This window comes from Amblyraja radiata, chromosome 39 (assembly GCF_010909765.2).
Source record: "Amblyraja radiata isolate CabotCenter1 chromosome 39, sAmbRad1.1.pri, whole genome shotgun sequence".
Taxonomy (NCBI): Eukaryota; Metazoa; Chordata; class Chondrichthyes; order Rajiformes; family Rajidae; genus Amblyraja; species Amblyraja radiata.
In genome coordinates this window covers 8,263,845-8,285,812 of record NC_045994.1, presented here as the reverse complement: position 1 = coordinate 8,285,812, position 21,968 = coordinate 8,263,845, and the positions used below count along the sequence as shown (strand labels likewise).

The following is a 21,968-nucleotide window of genomic DNA, read 5'->3' as shown; positions in this document are numbered from 1 at the left end:
GGAGAGGAGAGATCAAAAGTTTATATAAAGAGAGATTTCATGGGTTTTCATGATCATATCGAATGGCGGTGCAGGCTCGAAGGGCCGAATGGCCTACTCCTGCACCTATTTTCTATGTTTCTATGTAAACTGTTCCTGTCCATGTACCTGTCCTAATGCCTTTTAAATGTAAATAATGCCCCTGTCCCACTTGGGAAACCTGAACGGAAACCTCTGGAGACTTTGCGCCCCACCCAAGGTTTCCGTGCGGTTCCCGGAGGTTTTTGTCAGTCTCCCTACCTGCTTCCACTTCCTGCAACCTCCGGGAACCGCACGGAAACCTTGGGTGGGGCGCAAAGTCTCCAGAGGTTTCCGTTCAGGTTTCCTAAGTGGGACAGGGGCATATTATAGTACCTGTTTCAACTCCTCTGGAGATGGTGGTTGGAAGACTTGTCAACTAATGGTGTGATGAAAATATTGTAGGATGCACCTCATGTTTCCTTATTCTCGTCGCATGGGATTTTCAAGATTACACCTGCTGCGAGCATTGGTACAACAAGTGTGCTAGTTTGTCACCTCACTGGCAGAGCAACCAAACTGAATGACTATGTAAATGTGGTGTAGAGGCAGAACTGGCTCGAGTTACCATGGTTAAAGCCAGGTTACAATGAGGGTTGGTGGAACCCTTTACCAATTTCGTATGCCTGCTATTTCAGACCAAAGAACGGGATGTGTTTCTAGTGAAGGAGAACCCGGATCCTGGCAGCAAAGATTCACAGGAAGATTACCCAAAGTTTGGACTGCTAGACCAGGTAAGAACCATGATAAGATGTACTGCCATAGTGACAGAGAAAATATTATTCATTTTTATCATCAGTGAAATATCTACACATCCAATAAATTCACTCCACCCATGCATCAGCTGCTGAAAATCTGCTACAACATTTGCCTCTGGATTTGCCTGTCCAAATGCATTTGCATCTGTTAGGCATTACCTGCTGTCTGTGAACTTCACCTCTCTCTGATTGTGCTTCTTTTGTCCTACTGTGCATGGAGCTCTTGAGAATTACTGCTAAGCTTGGTAAAAAAAATGTAGAAAGAAGGAACTGCACATCCTAGTTTATACAAAAGGACACAAAGTGCTGGAGTAACTCAGCGGGTCAGGCAGCATTTCTGGGGAACATGGAAAAGTGAAATTTCGGGTCGGGTCCATAAAGGTTCTTTAGTAACTTGTCAGTTTCTTTGTTGAACTAAATTAAGGCGCATGTTGCAATCAAAAGCGCTTGAACAATTGGTTGGGAAGAAAGCCAAACTGTAAGAAAGACGACTGCGCCTCGGGTCTTAAATCAAGAGGTTGTGAGCTGACTTCGTTCCAAAAGAGCTTCCTTAATTACGGCTTAATAATGGCAAAAAAACTTAGACTTAAATTCTGGAAAAACGCTCCCTCACCAACGATAAAAATGTGGATTTCAAATGCATCCGAAATGTTACACCTGGAAGACATGAGATTCCTCCTAGCAGGCAAATCAGACCACTTCCAAAAGATTTGGTCTCCATTTATCGACTTATTACAAGTATAGGGTGCAACATAACTTTGAAAATAAATGGTTTCAGGACCTGGTGAGGGGTGTGTAAAGATACGAAGTAGGTATATCCCTTCTATCTTATTTTACTTTCTTATATCTTCTCTATTTTTCTCTTTCTTTTTCTTTGGTTTTCTTTTTATCTCTTTTTCGTGATTTACGTTTCTACGGGTCTCTCTTGATCACTCTTTCACGCACTTACTATCCAATATTTCTCTAACTCTCTCTACTTTCCTTCTTTTTAAAGTTTCAAACAAGAAGTGGTACAGGAAATGTATTATGTTATTTTTGGCTTGTATCACTGTAATGTACATTACTTCTAATAAATAAAATATTTAAAAAAAAATTAAGATGTTGTGACATGTTGATCCACTGAATCTGGTTGGTGCTTGATCTTCTTTTACAGGATCTTTCTAATATTGGCCCAGCATATGACACGCAGAAGCAAGGTGGTTCCTTAACTCCAGGAAGCACCCTCAATGGTATGTGGACGACTTCAGAATTGAACTCGTTTTGAATTTCTTGCCAGTCTCTGACTTGAATGTATCTTCTGGCTGAGTTCAAGTTCATTTTAAATGTATTCGCTTGTTTGTTCTGTGGCAACTACTCAACTCATCACTTGATACATTGACTTTCTAAATAAAAAAAATATCAGATAAACTAAGCCAGGGGAAAGGAACATGTGATTGCCTCCATGCAGGATAGGTCTTTTTATATCCCCCCCCCCCCACTAACAAATCATGCAAGCCCTTATTGTGGGAGGGCAAATTTCTGCACTGAACATGCGACTGGCAGTAAGTTTATCAACTTTGCTGGAAGGAAAGCCTATTTGAGAGGAAAAATAAAATTACTTTTGAACTTATTTACACCAGCTATTTTGGAATATGTCTTGTATAGAGCCCTGTGTGTTGACGTGATTTACAGTTCACAGATTATTGACAGCACATCTTGGAATACCTGGGAAACGAGTTAAACTTATCTACTTAAAGTGTGCAGGGTATAATCAAACAAAATCTACTTAAATGCAGTTAAATTTAATGATGGTCTGTCTAAGGGAGATTTTTCTTAGTTTGACGCCTGAATCATTGAAATAGGGCGGCACAGTGGCGCAGCTGGTGGAGCTGCTGCCTCATAGCGCCAGAGACCTGGTTTTGATCCTGACCTCGAGTGCAGTCTGACTGGAGTTTGCCCGTTCTCCCTGTAAGCGCCTGGGTTTCCTACGGGTGTTCCTCCCAAGTCCCATAGACATGCGGATTTGTGGGTTAATTCACCTCTGTAAATTGCCCCCCAGTGTTTAAGGAGTAGATGTGGATGCAGAAGTAGGATATCGGTGGGATAATTAACTTAATTGTCAGCCCTTCTGTGAAAATATAATGCTATTGTTGTCAAGGAATATATAGATGGTACCTTTAGATTTATAGTCCGGAAACAGGCCCACTGAGTCTGCGCCGACCAGCAATCACTCTGTCCACTAACACTATCCTACACACTGGGGACAATTTACTATTTTACCGAAGCTAATTAACCTACAAACCTGTACGTCATTGGAGTGTAGGAGGAAACCGGAGCACCCGGGTAAAGCGCACGCGGTCACAGGGAGAACGTGCAACGTCCGTACAGATAGCTCCCTTAGTCAGGATTGAACCCGGGTCTTTGGTGCTGTTAGGCAGCAGTTCTACCGCTACACCACTGTGCCATCTCTGTAATCAGAAGGAGCTAGAAGCAAACTTGATGGCACTCGGAGTGCTGTTCAAAGCCCTTTCCAACTCCATCCCATTTATTCGTTTATCAGTCCGCCCTTCACCTGCTGGTGCCTAAATATTGAAATAGTTGGACCTGCTTGTCTTCCATTTCAATTCCATGACGTAGAAACACACAGCTGTGTGTACCACATTCTGACTGTTCCCTGTTCTCCAGGCAAGGATAGGTTATTTCCTCATTGCTCTTTTTTCTCGAAAAGAATTAATGGAGAAAGTACAGAAAATTGGCCTTCTACCAGCTTGGATTTTGCATGCTGCAATATCAATGTCGTGGTTGAATAAAGAAGGCAATGAGTCTGCATCACTTTGCCTGCAACAGACATAGATATGATGTGAAGAAAATTCCATAGTTGGAAGAAGTCATAGGTGGAAAGTCAACTGTTCCTAAAAAACTACTTATAAAAATCCTGGTGCTATGCTTGATATTTGAAGTGAGATTGAAATGTAGTATGATTATTTATTTTATTTTCAGTATTTATTGTGTTAACATTCCTCGACCATCTACAAAGATGCTTTCTCTCCGATACAACCAGCATTGTTCAGTCATGGACTGTTCAAGCCACCATTGATTTAGTGCAAGGCCACTTGCCGAGCAAATTTGACAAGAGTCATACATTGCATTTAGCTGTGTGCGAGGCTCTGGTGGTCGAGGCTAGATCCCCGCCTATCTTGAGGTGGGTTTTCCTTCTTGGAAGTTGCAGCGGGAAGCTCGGCTGTTTGCTTGGGTGTCGTGCTACCCCTGGGGGCAGCAGGAAACCTTGATGAAGAAGAGCAATAATGACCGGCGACAGAGCTGAATGTGGGACAACTCCCGTCAAATTCGAACAAAAAAAATAAATTAAATACGTAATAATCCATAGTTGATGCTTCTGTTGACTTCAGACTTCAAATGCATGCTGTAACTTCTCTTCCAGGTGGACCTTCATTTGCAGGTGAAAGTTTGCGTCTTAAGACGTTCTGAAACTTAAGTATTTTGTACCTGCCTTAAAATGCTTGTTCAGCGATTTGCAGTGGCTTTTCAAAAAATATATATACTTTTCCTCTGATCTGAGCTGGGCAAATTACAGCACTTGTAAGCCATTATGAGACTTAGAAACAAGTGAGCCACTACCTTTAACCACATGTGATTTTTTTTCCAATTACAAATCTCAAATTGTGGAGTACAGAGGCAAGTAAATAAATGATGGGTCTTTGTCCCAAACATTATGGAGGGCACTGTATTTGAATTGGAACACCAGTTAACACCAAAAAAATAGAAAATGCAGGTGAGGGTGATGATTATGTTTCTGTTATGATGCATTTCTTGCACAGTTCAAATCAGATGATCCATTTAAATTTTGAGTGGGCGGTGGTGGTGGACATTTCCTTTTTTTTGTTGCCGTGTTGCGCTTTAGATGATGAGCATTCTAAAAGTTGTAAATTCAAGGGTTATAAGCTGCACCCATAGGCAGGGGAGGGGAGGGGAGGGGAGGTTGGCCGTGATGTGAGTTACCATAAAACTGTAGGTTGCACCATGGGCCCAGGTGAGTTACTGCAGTTCAGACCCAATCTGGGAATGGTTTCACGTTTAAGTGCACTGGATTTCTACGTGCAATGTCCTTTCGCCCCCACCCCTGCCCCTCCAGTTGAGTGCTTTCTCATTGCTCTTTTGATCATTATCTTTCCTCCTCCTGGCAACTCTTGCTGCTTTGTTTTGTGCCTCTCGCCCCTCGAGTGGGTAAATGGGTGGTCTAGATCCTGCTGAGTGTGCTGCTCTTGTCTAAGGGGCAGTGCGAGTTCTGCAACGTGGCTTCAGCCTTCCCTGAATGGAGGTTGCAGCTGGCATGGGAAGGAAGAATCCATTGTCAGCTTTAATCGATTGCCTGTTATTTTTTGTTTGTTATCACTGATCCCCGCAATTGCATAAGTGGGAGAGCTTGTTCGACATTGACATTGTGTCAAATAGCTGTTGATTACCAGGGCATTTGTGCAAGGCATGGCTACATCAGTTGGCAATGGAACATGGCCAATGTCTAGAGCCTATACCTTGGCGCAAGTTGGCATCATCTGGAGAGCAGATATCAATACTGGTCAGTGTCGAGGCTCCCCCCCCCCCCAGTCTTGTGGAGCTCTTGCTGTTTGTCCACGCAGAGCTTTTATTGAAGTGTTGGTCTCCATGTCCTGTGTTAAGCCAGGTCCATTGTATTCTGCTGGACACTGGCCTGCACTCTGCTGACTAAACCCGACAGGCTGACACGCGAGAATCGTGGCTTCACAATTTGTGTTTGCAGGGCAACTCAGCGGTGCGGCGGGCAGTGACGGGACTGGGGGTCGCACCCGTGACTCCACACAAGGTGAGTTGCCATTTCTGCTGGAAATGCCAAGGTCAATGGGTGGTTGGGTTGGGGAGAAGATCCGAGTTGTGCTGCAGGTGGGAGCCCTGTCCCCTTCACACCACCAGCGTAGCCGAGTTTAGAACATCCTCTGCATGGAGTCTTGGATGAACAATTCAGTAAAGAACTTCAGCTGATGTGTTTTCAGGTGACACACACGTTTATAATTGCCTAAAACTGTAAGTCTAGCTGTTTTGTGATGTTATTTCAGAACTGTGGTTAGATGTTCTACTGCAGAGAGTAGGGAGATAACTATAGATTTGTGCTATCTTCAACTTGCTTTTCATTTGCTACAATAGCAGCTCAGAATGTTGAATAAAGGTGATAACCCTGGGCATTTTAGCAATTGTCCTCTTTCAATGAGCTTGCAATTATCTTCCCACCTATGGATAGAATAGATCCTACATCGTACTTCGACCTTATTGATCTGACCCAATTAATCAATAAGAATGCAGTTAAATGTTATATACATTCGTGTGAAGTGCCTTTGAGTTAATTTAAGAATATGTTCTTTAATGTACGGATTGTCCTTTGTTTAATATACGTGTTGGGCAATGTATCGTTAAATTGTGCTTGTTTTCCAGTGTAATGCATAGTTAAGTGCATTAGTGGGGTTAAAGTGAAAGAGGCTTGAATGAGCTACAATCAATGAGAATTAGGTCTGGTGTTGGTCAGAAGATTTTCAAATCTAAAAACTTGGATAGATTAGCTTATTGGTACAATACACCTTCAAACGTTCCTTGTGTAATCAGTAAATTGTTGACGTTTACTAACCAAGCTGGGTGACTTTTGCGTAGGAAGGAACTGCAGATGCTGGTTTACACCAAAGATAGACACAAAATGCTGGAGTCATCGTTTCTGGAGAAAGGGAATAGGTGATATTTTGGGTCGAGACCCTTCTTCAGACTCTTGCTTAGTTTATGAAGTACTTGATACTTATTCTAGGTACAAAAAAAACCAAATATCTTCCTTGGTGAAAGATTGCTTTGAAGAAGTTCACAGATCATAATTTGGTGTCCTTAAAGTCAGATCATTTTCATGCTCTAAGTGGACCTTAAAGATTCTTTCTCCAGTGCATTTCATTCTTACAAAACAAAACTGCTGGGAAGGGATTTGGGGTGAACGGTAGCTATTGTTTGAAGTGGTGTTAATTTTTTTAAATCTTAATCCTAATGAACTACGAGCAGTTTGAAGTTGCTTACATTTTTGTACTTTCTCCTTCACTTCAGCTCCATATATTTTGCTCAGACATTATGCATTACTTAATTACTGGACCAAATGATTTATTCCTGGGCAATTTCCACTCCCTTCCTCTTTCACTGCCTTTTCTAAATTAATAGTTCTCCCACCCTGCTCTCCCCCTCCCCCAGTATCTCTCCTAACAAGGCAGAAAACTAATCTAAACCCAAGCACTAATTTGCCTTGCAGGGGATATGTAGAAATCAAGACGACCTTTGCACATAGACAAACTGGCTTTAACTTTGAAAGTTGCACAGTTTTAAAATGTGCCTTGTACAAACTGCAGCGTATATTTTCGCTCCCAACAGTTTTGTGAGAAGCAAGATATTGGAATGGAACAAAGTGGTATCAATCGTGTAAGCCAGTCAGTAACACACAGCGGCACACAGATTTAGTTAATGCAACTGGACTGGAACATCAACAGGAAATTACTTGACTTGTTCAGACCTTGCTAATGAATGTGCTGCTACGTGCTTCATTTAAATGGATTATTTAAGTAGGAGGTTGACAGATTCTCGATTGGTAAAGTGTCGGGTTATGGGCAGAACGCAGGAGAATGGAGTTGAGAGGGAAAGATAGATAAGCTGTGATTGAATGATGGAGTAGACTTGATGGTCTAATTCTGCTCCTATAACGTATTAACTTATGATACCCTCAGTGTTACCAGATTGCATAATGAAGCTGTAAATACTTCAGTGCCAGGGATTTCATTGGGTCTAAAGGCCAGACTTTTATTCAAATGTAAATTGTCGCTGTTTTGTTTGGGCACCATAATGAATTAAAAATGGAATTGGTGTCCATAATTTCAGGGGTATGAATGTGTACTATAAATACGTAGAGATGCTGCAGTAAGGTCAATTTTAGTTGTGAACTCTCTCAATGCCTGGTTATCTCCAATATGTGCATCTTAACTTGGAAAGTAGTTCTTGGTTTCAGTAGGCAAGTTGTCATTTATTTTTTGAAGTGTACCCTTTTGCTTGCATTGCAAAATGTAAGGCTGATAATTAGAACAAAGAGAGATAAAGGCTGCAGGCATTATCATGAGAAAGTTTCATTGGAAACTGAATGCTTTTGAGGGGGAGTAGATACGATTTGATGGAGGAGAGCTGGGATAACACGAGAGTACGTTACTAACCCAGGCCACTGCTGCCTCAACACTGTCCATCGAATTTCCAACTTGCATATTTAAAGGGAGATCCTTGTGCTTGGTACATTATGATAGAACTGATAATACAGTATGCTTGAATCTGAAATGGTTTTTCCTATAGTTGGATAGAACAGAAGCAAATCTTGTTTAAAAAATATCTAATTTTATTTATTTGTTCCCTGTGAGATTCTGACAGTAACACCTTTACTGGAGAAGGACAGCATAGTGAGTAACCTTGTGCAACTGTGCTGAAATTAGTTTTGGTGCTGCCAAAAAAAACAAAATCTTCTTTTGGGAGTCTTCCCCTACCTTGGGCATGTGAAGTAAATGAATGCTTGTGGGCTGGTCTGTTTTTTTTTTTTTTTAATAAATACTACTCAGAACCGTTACCTGCTTCTCCAAATGGCTGCTTAGCTCTGGGTTTTTGGGAGTAGTCTTGTTACTCCCAGATCACAGTCTTCAGTGTTTTCTTTTCAAGGTGGTGCTGTTGGAGGGAGTGGCAAAGGACGAGGAGCAAAACGTAAACAGGATGGGACTTCAGGAGGGGCTGCCAAACGGACCCGCAGGTGAGGGCCCACCTGTTGGTGGGACGATATGTAGAGGCAGATTATTATCTCGTTCAAGAGATTGCTCCCTCTAGCCACATAAGGGACAACATGAGGTTCGGAGAATGTCGTATTACGCATGTGAGCTCTCCAGAGCTTCTCAAAAGATAAATCTTCATAACACAGTCTTTTGATTAATAGTTTCTTTATTGTTGAAGAAACACAGTAAGATATTCATCCAACCTTCTTCTCTGACTCGCACACTTTAATCTTCATCAAACTCCAGCATATCGCTTTTAAACGTTAGAAAACTCCTCATGTCTCGGCATAGCTCCACATGGTCGAAGGATATTCCTTCTTGCCATGTTGAGCTCAAAAACTAAACTAACAAAGTAAGCTTCTGCGCAGGAGAACCCAGCAGCAAACACGCCCCCGACTACGTAATAAATCCCACCCATATAATTACGGGCAGACTCAAATTTAAAGGCAAATGCCATAATTAATTACACAAAATAAAGCCAAATGGCCACTACACGATGAACAAGGATAGCAGCAGCTTAGGCAGGAAGAGCAGAAACTGCACAAGTAGTGTCTTTTCTTGCAGAGTGTATTCTAGGCTTGCTATCTGCAATTTCCTGGGGGGAATAAACAGAATTCCATGTTTAGCATGGTAGATATCTGGAGAAGACTTGCAATTGACAACTAGTGATGGGTAATTGTTAGTTTTAACTCCAAGGATAATTTGGTAAATATATTAATAAGTTTGAGGAAGAACACATTTGTGGAGCTGAGGCACTATTTCATTGGGCAAACTCAAGGGGCTGAATTGACTATATGTTCGAGTCGATAATCAAAGATTATTAATCCAACTATTTAAGAAAGCTTAATATAATTGAACCAAGTCCTGCCTTTTTAAGACGGGTAAATCAAGTTTGACAAATTGGCCAGAGTTCTTTGTGTAAGTGATGGAGAGTCGATAAGAGGCAAACTTGTAGATGTGGTGTACTCAGATTTACAAAAGCTATTTGACCAGGTGTTGCATAAGGGGCTGGTGCATAACTTGGAGGAATTGTGTTACCATGGATTGAAAACTGGCTACCACATAGTAAACAGAACTGTAATACGGTTCTTTTCAGTTTGGCAGGATGTAACGAGTGGATGACACAAAATTAGATGAAAGGACATGTTACGATATTGTGAGCCTGCAACAGGATATATAGATAGTGAGCAATAATGAAATTTATTGTGGGCAAATGCGAGGTCAGGCATTTTGCGAAAGAGGAATGGAAAGACATTATCTAAATGGAGAGGGGCTGCAGCAGAGGGATCCAGGTGTATGAATCACAAGATGTCTGCAGGAAGGTGCAACAAGTAGTTAAGAAGGCAAATGACATTTTGGCTTTTACTGTAAGGAGGTTGGAGTTTAAAAATGGGGATATTTTGTTGCAGTTGTATCGGGTGTTGTTGAGGCCACAGCTGGAATGCAGTGTACGGGGTTGGTCCTAAAAGATATAGTGTTGGAGGCAGCCCAAGAGAGATTCACCATGTTTATACTATTCTTATAACAAATGTAAAGCACTTTGGCCAACGAGAGTTGTTTTTTAAATGTGCTATATAAATAAATGTGACTTGACTAATTGTTGGGTTTGAAAGGGTTGTCCTTCCAAGAGAGGCTAAACAATTTCAGGCTGAATTATTTAAAGTTTAGGGTATTGTACTGTAGGGACTTTATTGAAATCTGTAAGATCCTTAGGGGGTTTGACAGGATAGTGTTGTGATGTTTTCATGACTGGGAGAGTTTCAAGCAAAAGGACGTTATCATTTCAAATTAATGCCTGCACGCAAATTTCTGCATGGGGCAGTTAACCTATGGAATTCTTTACCTTGGAGGATTGTGGAGACTAGGTCATTGGAAGTATTGTTTGTGGAGATAGGTAAATATTGAAAGATCTGGGAATTTGAGGGCATTGAAGAACTGGTACGGATGAGTCCCGGGATGGATCAGCCATGATCGCATTGAATGGCAGGACAGACTTAAAGAGGCTATTTTCTTGTTTCCTTTTACCCTAATCCTCAGCAATAATGAAGTTGGTTACTGGCAGCTCTTCCAACCCAAAATGCATAAACCATTATGAAGATCCTAAAGCAGTTGATCGGTGGTATTGAGAAAGGCACAGGTTGACACCAACAGCTTATGATTGTGAACCGATTACTTCTATGCAAATCTAATTCCCAGGGGTTAGTTGGGGATTACATACTCTGGCATGTTGGTGCCAGCGACATTTGGACCAGAGGAATGGCTTTCAATGAACTGAATTCTTTATTTAATTGTCCTTAGTGACCCGCTGTTTGCTGCCCAACGACTGCCCCCACACGGCTATCCCTTGGAACATCCGTTCAATAAGGATGGATATCGCTATATTTTGGCTGAGCCTGACCCCCATGCTCCAGACCCGGAGAAACTTGAACTGGACTGCTGGGCTGGTAAACCCATTCCTGGGGATCTCTACAGGGCTTGCCTCTATGAGAAGGTCCTCTTGGCACTCCACGATCGAGGTTTGTACATTGGGGTTCTCAACATGTGCTTGCTTTTATCTCGAACACTGGGTGGGAGAGTGGGTGGCAGGAATCACATGTGATGGGTTTGGTGGCTTTTTCTCGAGGGGGGTGTTTGTGAATCAGTAGAGACCCCCAAATAAAAGTTCGTAGAGTGGGGAATCTACTTGGATTGCAGTAAGTTTGTCATTCGCATTGTCTCCAATAGCTGAACATAAGCTCAAGTATAGCCGTCTGCTCTCAACCTTGTGTTTGTAGAAAAAAAAGACACAAAATGCTGGAGTAACTCAGTTACGTCAGTGGGTCAGGCAGCATTCCTGGAGGACATGGATAGGTGAAGTTTTTGGTTGGGACTCCACTTCAGACTGATTGTGAGGGGGGAGGAGGAAGGAAAGCTGGAAGAGTGGAAGGGCAGGATGAACAAACAGAAGTTGTGAGACAAAAGGATTGAAGAGTTGCAAATTATGAAGCCAGAGGAAGGAATGGAGGGGCAGGGGAGCAATAGGTGCATCCAGCTGGGGCACAGTTGGGGGGGGGGGAGAAAGGGATGGGGGTGGAGGGTATTTGAGGTCACCCAAAATTGGAGAATATCAATGTTCATACTGTTGGGTTGTAAGCCATCCAAGTGTAGATGGGGTAGTTGAAATAGGGGTTAGGGTGGTCATGATACAAGGTGCAGTTAACGGTTCATTTTGCCGCCTCCAAGCAGTTCTGAATTCTTCTTTGACAGTTGTGTGCTCTCACTGCCCAGCTCTCATGGATTAGTGCTTCCTATGGAGGTATCCAACCCTTCTCATGCCAAGATTAGTCTCGATTTGCGATGAACTTGCCTTGGTTTTCCAGACTGGAAAAGGGATCGCACTTAGTTATTTCCTTGGATAGAGTGGATGTGAAGAGGATGTTTCCACTAGTGGGAGAGTCTAGAACTAGAGGTCATAGCCTCAGAATTAAAGAACGTTCTTTTAGGATGGAGATAAGAAACTTCTTTAGTGATGAACCTGTGGAATTCTTTGCCACAGAAGGCTGTGGAGGCCAAGTCAGTGAATGTTTTTAAGGCAGAGATAGATAGATTCTTGATTAGTACGGGTGTCAGATGTTATTGGGAGAAAGCAGGAGAATGGGGTTGGGAGGGAGAGATAGATCAGCCATGATTGAATGGCGGAGTAGACTTGATGGGCCGAATGGCCTAATTCTACTCCTATTCCTTATGACGTCAGAAGGCCCAGCACTGTATCAAAATATGGACTCCACATGGTCCAATTTCCAGAACCACCTTTTGCTCAGCTGGTCCCTAACAGTACGATTGGAAACATAAGTGCCACATATTGGCCTTCTCATTGAGTTTGAGTGCCTTGGTAAACATTTATTGGAAGTGGTGTGGAAAATGGGTTTGTGATTTGACACCTAAATCTTTTCCAGCCCCTCAGTTGAAGATCTCGGACGACAGGTTGACCGTGACAGGAGAGAAAGGTTACTCCATGGTGCGAGCATCGCACGGAATCCGGAAAGGCAGCTGGTACTTCGAGATCACAGTGGATGAGATGCCTGCAGAGACGGCAGCTAGACTTGGCTGGTCGCAGCCTTTAGGTACAGGGCTGTGAAAACCCAGGGGAGAGGGAGAAACAAGGGAAATGTCAATGGGGGGTTGGGCTGGGAGGGGTGTTGATCCTATTTCAGTTGGGCGTTCAGCACAGACTGAACAAATTTAAGTGGTGAAGGGGCTGAAGCAACAGTGACTATCAGTAAAATAGAACAGCCAGAATGTGTCGGAAGGAGCCGCAGATGTTGGCTTATACCGTAGACACAAAGTGCTGGAGTAACTCAGCAGGTCAGGCAGCATCTCTGGAGAAAAAGGATGGGTGACGTTTCCGGTCAGAAGAAGGATTCCGACCCAAAACATCACCTGACCTTTTTCTTCAGAGATGCTGCCTGACCCGCCGAGTAAAACAGAGCAAGTACACATTGGCAATGATCAGGAGTAATGCAACTGAGATGTGGGTAGCTGAATAAAGGGTAGGTCATTTAAGACTGAGGTGAGAAAAAACTTTTTCACCCAGAGAGTTGTGAATTTATGGAATTCCCTGCCACAGAGGTTAGTGGAGGCCAAGTCACTGGATGGATTTAAGAGAGAGTTAGATAGAGCTCTAGGGGCTAGTGGAGTCAAGGGATGTGGGGAGAAGGCAGGCACGGGTTATTCATAGGGGACGATCAGCCATGATCACAATGAATGGCGGCTGGCTCGAAGGGCCGAATGGCCTGTTCCTGCACCTATTTTCTATGTTTCTTTGAATGTGGGCTTAGAAACATAGAGGTTCAGAGACTATAACTTGTTCAAACTTTGATATTTCCAGGCAATCTCCAGGCTCCTTTGGGCTACGATAAGTTCAGTTACTCTTGGCGCAGTAAGAAGGGGACCAAGTTCCACCAGTCAATAGGCAGACACTTTTCTGAAGGCTACGGCCAAGGAGATGTTCTTGGGTTTTACCTTTACCTGCCCGAGGACACGGAGGCTGCCCGGGCACTGCCGGACACTTACAAAGACAAGGTAAATTGCACAGTTTTTAATGAATGTATTGAAGTATCAACCAATGTCTCTTCTGCCTTCCCCCCCCCCCCCTCCCTCTCCACCTTGCTTTTTAGTAGATATCCTCATATCAATTTATTTTTATTTTTATTTATTTCAAACAGAATAAAAAGCAAATGTGAAACAGCATACAAAAAACAAAACAAAAATATTTATAAAGTGTCATAAACAATATCTATAAATAAATGAAATCATATGTGTCCGAAAAGGAGCAGGAAGAAGCCAAAGCTTATTAATTCCCACCCCTTATTCAACTGCTTGTAATTATCTTATACAAATTTAGCAGCTATATGTACACCATATGTACACCAGCAGCTATATGTACACCAGCCACCAAATCATTTACATTTGAACACTAATCAAATATTTACAAAGCCATACAAAAAAGAAAAAAAGAAAAAGAAAAGAAAAACCCCACATATACTATACAGTATCTTAGTCATATATACAACCCATCACTCTATAATCACCCTTCCCAATACAATCAGTATAACAAATATCACAATCACCTATCCTCATCCCAATATCCTTTTAAACAAGTGTTTTTGTACATCTTTTTAAACTGAATTATGCTTGTGCTAAGTTTTATCTCCTGTTCCAGACCGTTCCACAAATTCACACAAATTTAAATTAGGCATTGTAGTCAATATTAGGGTAAGAAGTGGAGGAAGCGGAGACTCCACATGACCATGCCGATTTGAATCTGCCAGAAGGCAGCAGCAATGGGCTGTTCGAAATCATCTTGCAAGCAATTGGTGGTTATTGGTTTGAGGGAATGCTGCATCGTCAGAAGTGCAGGCTTGCTGATGAAATGTTTTTGTTTTTTTTAAATCTAAGGTCCCATCTGCTCACTCAAAGGAGCTGAAACAAACCCTGTGGCACTACTTTGAAGAAAAAGCATTGGAGCGTTGCAGGCACCCTGGCCAGCACTGTTCCCTTAACCCACATTGCTTTTTTATTAAAGAAAGTTCATCTGGTCATTAACAGATTTAAAGGGTTTTGAGCCTGCTCTATATTGGATGTTGCACCTCCCTACATAAAACAACCAGGGAATAGAGGGATCTGGAGCGCATGCAGGCAGAGGAAATTAGTTCAACTTGGCATCATGTTCGGCACAGACATTGTGGGCCGAAGGGCTTGATCCCGTGCTGTACTGAACTATGTTAACTGAGAAGATTTATAGAGTTAAGCAGGAGATTGGGACTGGCTGGATTCCTCTATTGAGACCCAGCATAAGGTCAGTGGACTGAATGGTGGCCTCCTATACTCTCATGACTTTTAAGATTCACCAACCTCGGTGGATGGTGAGTCTTTGTAATTCTTTACTGAGCTGTGGACACTGAATCCCTACATATTCAAGGCTGAAAGATTTTACACTATAGATAAATTGAGGGTTACGCAATGGGGCTGGAAAAAGCAGTTGAAGTCAACTTTATTTCCTTGTGGGGCATCCTGACATGTAGTGAAATGTAGATGAATATTATTTCATTAATTGAAGCTGGCGGATTAAAATATAGTGTATAGGTAACATCGCTGTGGTCAAATATACTGCCTGATTTATGTCGACACTTTAAAGTGCTTGTTTTGAAACCTCTGGCACATAAAATCTTGAAGTTAATAGAACTTGCTGCACCTAATACTCCAATTTTCCATTCAATGCAGGCTCTGATTAAATTCAAGAGCTACTTGTACTTTGAGGAGAAAGATTTTGTGGACAAAGCCGAGAAGAGTCTCAAACCAGCAGCAGGTAGTAAGGTGAGATCTTCCACGTATCACATGTCTTGCTCCTAACTTGCTGTCATCTCACAACTGCCTATGCTTGTGGTTCTCTCTGCCCCTTTCCTTCCACAATGGTTTCGAGATTCTGCCACATGCCTCAAGAGCCTGGAGTGTTCCAGATACATAAAAACATAGAAAATAGGTGCAGGAGTAGGCCATTCGGCCCTTCGAGCCTGCACCGCCATTCAATATGATCATGGCTGATCATCCAACTCAGTATCCTGTACCTGCCTTCTCTCCATACCCCCAGATCCCTGTAGCCACAAGGGCCACATCTAACTCCATCTTAAATATAGTCAATGAACTGGCCTCAACTACCTTCTGTGGCAGAGAATTCCACAGATTCACCAATCTCTGTGTGAAAAAGGTTTTTCTCATCTTGGTCCTAAAAGACTTCCCCCTTATCCTTAAACTGTGACCCCTTGTTCTGGACTTCCCCAACATCGGGAACAAACGTCCTGCATCTAGCCTGCCCAACCCCTTAAGAATTTTGTAAGTTTCTATAAGATCCCCCCTCCGCACGAGGGAGTAATCAAGGTGATAAAACAGCACATAGGAAGAACTGTCTTTTGCATGTCATTTCAGTTCAAACTTTGGATTGGATTTGTGATATTTATCTTGGATGAATCACGACGCATATTTTGTTTTGATCAGATGATATTTTACAAGAATGGGGAGATTGAGGGGACCGCCTTTGAAGAGGTGTATGCGGGTGTATATCATCCTGCAATTTCTTTGTACAAGAACTGCACAGTAAGTATGTTAGTGTACTATATAGACAGGGTTAAATGAGAGATTTGTGGTAAGATCTTATTAATATATCATCCATAGTGTTAGAGTTTAGTTCAGTGTTTAGAGATACAGTGCGGAAACAGATCATTCGGCTAACTGAGTCCGCGCCGACCAGCGATCCCCATACACTAGCACTATCCTACACACTAGGGACAATTTACTAATTCTACTGAAGCTAAATTATCCTGCAAACCTGTACATCTTTGGAGTGTGGGAGGAAACTAGAACATCGGAGGGGGACAAATCCACATGGTCACAGGGAGAATGTACAAACTCCGTACAGACAGCACCCGCAGTCAGGATTGAACCGGGTTTCTTATATTGTAGGGCAGCAACACTACAGCTGCTTCACCATGCAAGTCTATAACGTATCTTTCTGCCCGCGAGGACTGTGGCAGCACAAGGCGGTCCTCACTTTTCTCCAGGGCAGGTAGGGCTGAGAATAAAATCTTCTCGGCTGTGAATGAATCAATGGACAAACATTTGAATTATGTCGGGATGGCTAAAAAAACTCCAAGTCATCAATTGGTAAATTAAACCTAAGAAGTCCCTGTCTCACTGCTTAACACCGTGGAATGTCTTGGCTGAGTATCCATTGATTTTAATGGGTCATTTGGTACATCTGGACTGAAAGCCAAGAGAGAATGCCAGTGATTGTCAGCATCACAGAGGAGCCCCTTTCTTAATATCAGTAAAGGTGGGTACACCCCAAAGCTGAGTTACTGGTGGGCACCTACTTTTGGTGCCTGTCATATGTGCAGAGGTAGTGGGACTAAGATAAGGCTGGTGGTGGTAGTGGGGACCATTTATGTGTTTAAAAAAAATAAAAACAAGATGGATTTAATGGGTCTTTGCCAATGGATCCTTTTATCTGCAGGTTAATTTTTATTCTCTGACCTTAATTTGATTAATCATTAGAGTATTATTAGAGTAACAAATGCATCTTGGCGAATGAAATGGAATTTTGCATATGATATTTATGTTTTGAATCAATGTTCACGCTAGTCCGATAACTAAATTTAATCCAACAGGCAATTGACTGATCCCCAAACATTTAAAATGAGGCATGTAATTTACGTACCAATTATCTCTTTAGGTATCAATCAACTTTGGACCGAATTTCAAGTATCCTCCCAAAGACATTCCATTCAAACCAGTAAGTTGTGCAAATAAATTCTTGATTATGTTGTTCATTAAATGTTTTAGAAATAGATATGCACTTTAGTGATTGGCAGCGTTTTTGCATTGAGCTCCGCGCTCCTGACTTTCCCTTACTGATTTGCCTGTGTTTTGGAGAATTTGATGGGAGGGTTTTGGATTTCAACCGCAAAACTTTTTTTTTTTTTAAGATTGGAGATATTAGGTTGGTGCTATTTCCAACATTTGTAATGATAACACATCAGAAATTGAGGTTGAAAGGTCCTGCAAAATGCTGAGTAACTGGAATCCATTCTTCACCAGACTTGTGCCGTTTATAAAAAAACATAAACTTGCAGCATGGAGGATGGCCATTTGGTCCATCATGCCAGTGCTAGCCCATTTAAAATAGGAATTGTGCTTTGTCCTTAGGCATGCCTTGACTTTTCCCTTTGTTATTGAGTTACTGATAACTTTGAGAAATGCAATCATTCCTTGCGCTGTCCTAATGGATTGAAACAAATTTTGGGTTGGCAGCTTTGGCAGATGCTTGTTTTCCATTGTGAAAACTTTATTTCCAGTGACGCAGGAGATACACGTTTGCCATCTAGTTGACCTTTATGAGTTTCGTTGAATCAAGTTTATGTTTACAGAACTAATATTGTCTGTTTTCTGCCTTTTTTAGTCTATTATAGTCATGCTGCATTTTAACAGGCGCTTCGACCCAACTTGTCCATGCCAATCAAGATGCCCCATCTCCACTAGTCCCACCTGCCCACATTTGGTTCATATTCCCTCTAAACTTATGCTATCCATGTACTTGTCCAAACGTTTTTAAATGTTGTTATAGTACCTGTCCCATCTACTTCCTTTGGCACCTTGTTCCACATATCCACCATTCTCTTTGGGGATTGATTTATTATTAAACCATAGAGCACAGTGCTTTGTGTTTTAATAGTAATGTGGAAAATGTTACTCTTCAGGTTCTTATTAAATCTTTCCCCTCTCGCCTTAAATGTGTTCCCTCGGTCGAGATCCCCCGAGCCCGGGTAAAAGACTATTCATGCTATATATTCCCCTCATGATTACATACACAAATATTTTTACACATTAAAGTATCGCATTGCTTGAAGGGAGCAGCATTTTCAGGAACTTGTCTCTACTTGCTTTGCAGATCAGTGACATGGGCTGGTATGCTGTGGTTGAGCACACACTGGCGGATATACTTTACCACGCTGAAGGCGAGGTAGATGGCAGAAGAAGCCCTCCATGGGAGCCATAACTCTCGTGTGGAGAAGGAAAATCCTCAGACTTAAGAATTATTTAATGATGTGCTGCTCAGCTGGTGAATAGAAGTGGCTCATCAGCTACGAGCTATCGTATTTGGATCGTACATCAATGGTAAAATTCAGAACAGTTTCAGTGTGCGTGGATTTAGCTGAGCTGGTCCCAGTGTTAACATTTACCATCCTCCCTGATGTCAATGCTCTCCAGACATATGTAAGTTGTAAGGTCTACAGTTATCAATTCCATACCTGTTGATAAGCTCCTTACCCCCCTCAATAACCCAGTGCATCATCTGCTTACCCGGTTGCTTCCTTACGATGCATTTATTTTACATTGAGATGGAATCTCCCACTAAGTAACAAAGAAATGGTGGCATATCCTCAAGTTCAATGAGTCCTACGTTTGTGTATTTTGGTTCAACAACGTTGCTATTTAACCTGCAGAAGCTGCTGCTTCATAGGATCCTAGCCATCAACTGCAAAGCTTTAGTTCAGTACCGACCCAAAGTAAAGAAATGAAGAAAGGTCACACAATATTTAGTGAGATTGGATCCCATGGTGCAGAACGTAGCCTTGCCCTATGAGTTATAAAAAAGGGCAGAACGGTGGTGCAGCGGTAGAGGTTCTGCCTTACAGCGCCAGTGACCCGGATTCGATCATGACAACTGGCGCTGTCTATACCGAGTTTGTACGTTCTTCCCGTGACCTGCATGGGTTTTCTCCTAGATCTTCGGTTCCCTCCCACATGCCAAAGACGTACAGGTTTGTAGGTTAATTGGCTTGGTATCAATGTGAAATTGTCCCTATTGTGTGTAGGGTAGCGTTAATGTGCGGGGATCGCTGGTCGGTGTGGACTTGATGGGCCGAATGGCCTGTTTCCATGCTGTGTCTCAAAACTAAATGTCCAGGAACTGCAGGAATAATGGGTTCACGGAGAGATAGCCTCGCTAAAATTTGTACACAAAAATGTAGCCTGGTATGTCATTAATCTGTAATGATAAAATTGATCTTTATATATTTGGGCTTTGAGGTTATAGCACAAGGTTTCTCAATTTTGGCAGTTAGCTTTGTTCACTTTGGCCTCACTGTCCGATTATTTAAAAAAATGCCAACAATTTCTACTTTCAGTCATTGATTCATAGATTGAACTTTAGTTTTGCCTCTTTCCAGTAATATTTTCAGCTTCTAATATCACAACTTCCCCCCCAACTTCAACCTAAATTTATGCTCCGTTATAAAAGCCAACACAAGCTTTCAAATTGGATTATCGATTGATATTTGAGGATTCATTCCTTTTCATTTCATTTCATGTTTGGAGAAAAATAACTTCAATTTTCAGCTGTAATAAACAATTCTGATGTGACTCGTGGTTGGAATTGGATTTGTTAACATGCCATTCGTCAAATTTACTTGCAGCTTATTTTCTGGTTTGTCAGTATTTTACTGTCCGTTCATTCCCGGTACCACAACTCACTCTAGTGTTGTACTAAGAGATTTGGGGAATATCAGCGGGTTGGAGTTAATGATGGTGCAGAGAAATTGGTAACATGTATTGACTCAAAAGAAGGCAACTGTAAGTGTGAATGCTCAGATTCCAGTGCTGTTATGTTTTACATTGTGTATTTTAATTGTAAATAAATCTGACCTGTATTTTCAGTCCGTGGAGCGCTTTTCTGTGGGTATTTGGAGACACTTCACCTCACCGTTATTAATGGACTCAAAATATGTTTCACCATCATCGTTCAGATAGAGAATACATCAATGTAACCACATGTATAGTTTAGTTTATTGTCACGTGTACCGAGGAACAGTAACAAACTTTTGTTGCGTGCCAAACAGTACAGGAGGATTGCTGTGATGTTCAAGTGAGCTCTCGAATGTCCAAGCTCTTAGCTAGGGTGTCAGAAGCGGTGAAGATCTTGATTAGGGGAACAGACTGTAAGTCTATACAGGTTCCAGGGGGCAAATGATGATATCTGTTCGATATCTATCCAATGTGTACACCATCATATGTAGTGTCATGACCACCTTGAATATTGGTGGGAAGAAGTGGTCGATATGCTTTTGACATATTTAAACCTGCCCTTTCATCATCTTGTACCCCACCCAATCTTGCAGGTCTTTACAATGACCACCTGTCCCCCCAGCCCACACATAGAAACATAGAAAATAGGTGCAGGAGGAGGCCATTTGGCCCATCGAGCCAGCACCGCCATTCATTGTGATCATGGCTGATCGTCCCCAATCAATAACCCGTGCCTGTCTTCTCCCCATATCCCTTGATTCCACAAGCCCCTAGAGCTCTATCTAACTCGCTCTTAAATCAATCCAGTGATTTGGCCTCCACTGCCCTCTGTGGCAGGCAATTCCACAAATTCACAACTCTCTGGGTGAAAGAGTTTTTTCTCACCTCAGTCTTAAATGGCCTCCCCTTTATTCTAAGACTGTGGTCCGTGGTTGTGGACTCGCCCAACATTGGGAACATTTTTCCTGCATCTAACTTTTCTAGTCCTTTTATAATTTTATATGTTTCTATAAGATTCCCCCTCATCCTTCTAAACTCCAATGAATAAAAGCCTAGTCTTTTCAATCTTTCCTCATATGACAGTCCCGTCATCCCAGGGATCAATCTTGTGAACCTACGCTGCACTGCCTCAATCACAAGGATGTCCTTCCTCAAATTAGGAGACCAAAACTGTACGCAATACTCCAGATGTGGTCTCACCAGAGCCCTATACAACTGCAGAAGAACCTCTTTACTCCTATACTGAAATCCTCTTGTTATGAGGCCAACATTCCATTAGCTTTCTTCACTGCCTGCTGTACCTGCACACCAACATTCAGTGACCAGTGTACAAGGACACCCAGGTCTCGCTGTACCTCCCCCTTACCTAACCTAACTCCCTTAACAACATAGCAGTAATGTTGTTATGACTATAATTGTATCATGTTAAATGCATCTTTGCAATGCTTGAGAAGAAATGTCCAACTTGGTGCTAGAAGTTAACATTTATTTAAATATAATAAATAAAAATCCACGTGCAGCATTTTTCTGCAGACCTTTTACTAAATAATTTCAAAATTAATAAATAACCACATTAATTGTGCTATGCAATTACAGTTTTAAATACAAGAACTGGAATTCATATGTGCATATAGTGCAAACCTAGACACTGCATTGCGTTGCAAGGAAGTGTTTCTGGCAGAGT

The 21,968-nt window shown here is 42.0% G+C and overlaps 1 protein-coding gene across 3 annotated transcripts in view; it reads left to right on the top strand.

Annotated features, from left to right (window-relative positions):
• The window catches only part of ash2l (ASH2 like, histone lysine methyltransferase complex subunit), a 30,728-nt gene extending 10,313 nt beyond the window's left edge, over window positions 1–20,415 (top strand). The window contains exons 7-18 of one of the 3 annotated variants that reach the window (XM_033014000.1): window positions 696–791; window positions 1,969–2,044; window positions 4,237–4,254; window positions 5,593–5,655; window positions 8,559–8,646; window positions 10,964–11,181; window positions 12,601–12,768; window positions 13,533–13,726; window positions 15,428–15,520; window positions 16,199–16,297; window positions 17,433–17,492; window positions 18,648–20,415. In XM_033014000.1, coding sequence (XP_032869891.1) covers window positions 696–791; window positions 1,969–2,044; window positions 4,237–4,254; window positions 5,593–5,655; window positions 8,559–8,646; window positions 10,964–11,181; window positions 12,601–12,768; window positions 13,533–13,726; window positions 15,428–15,520; window positions 16,199–16,297; window positions 17,433–17,492; window positions 18,648–18,755 — 1,281 coding nt within the window. In that variant the 3' untranslated portion in view covers window positions 18,756–20,415. The remainder of the gene's footprint in view (window positions 1–695; window positions 792–1,968; window positions 2,045–4,236; window positions 4,255–5,592; window positions 5,656–8,558; window positions 8,647–10,963; window positions 11,182–12,600; window positions 12,769–13,532; window positions 13,727–15,427; window positions 15,521–16,198; window positions 16,298–17,432; window positions 17,493–18,647) is intronic. The other 2 variants (XM_033014001.1, XM_033014002.1) reach the window with 2 other exon arrangements.
• Window positions 20,416–21,968: the final 1,553 nt, after the last annotated feature.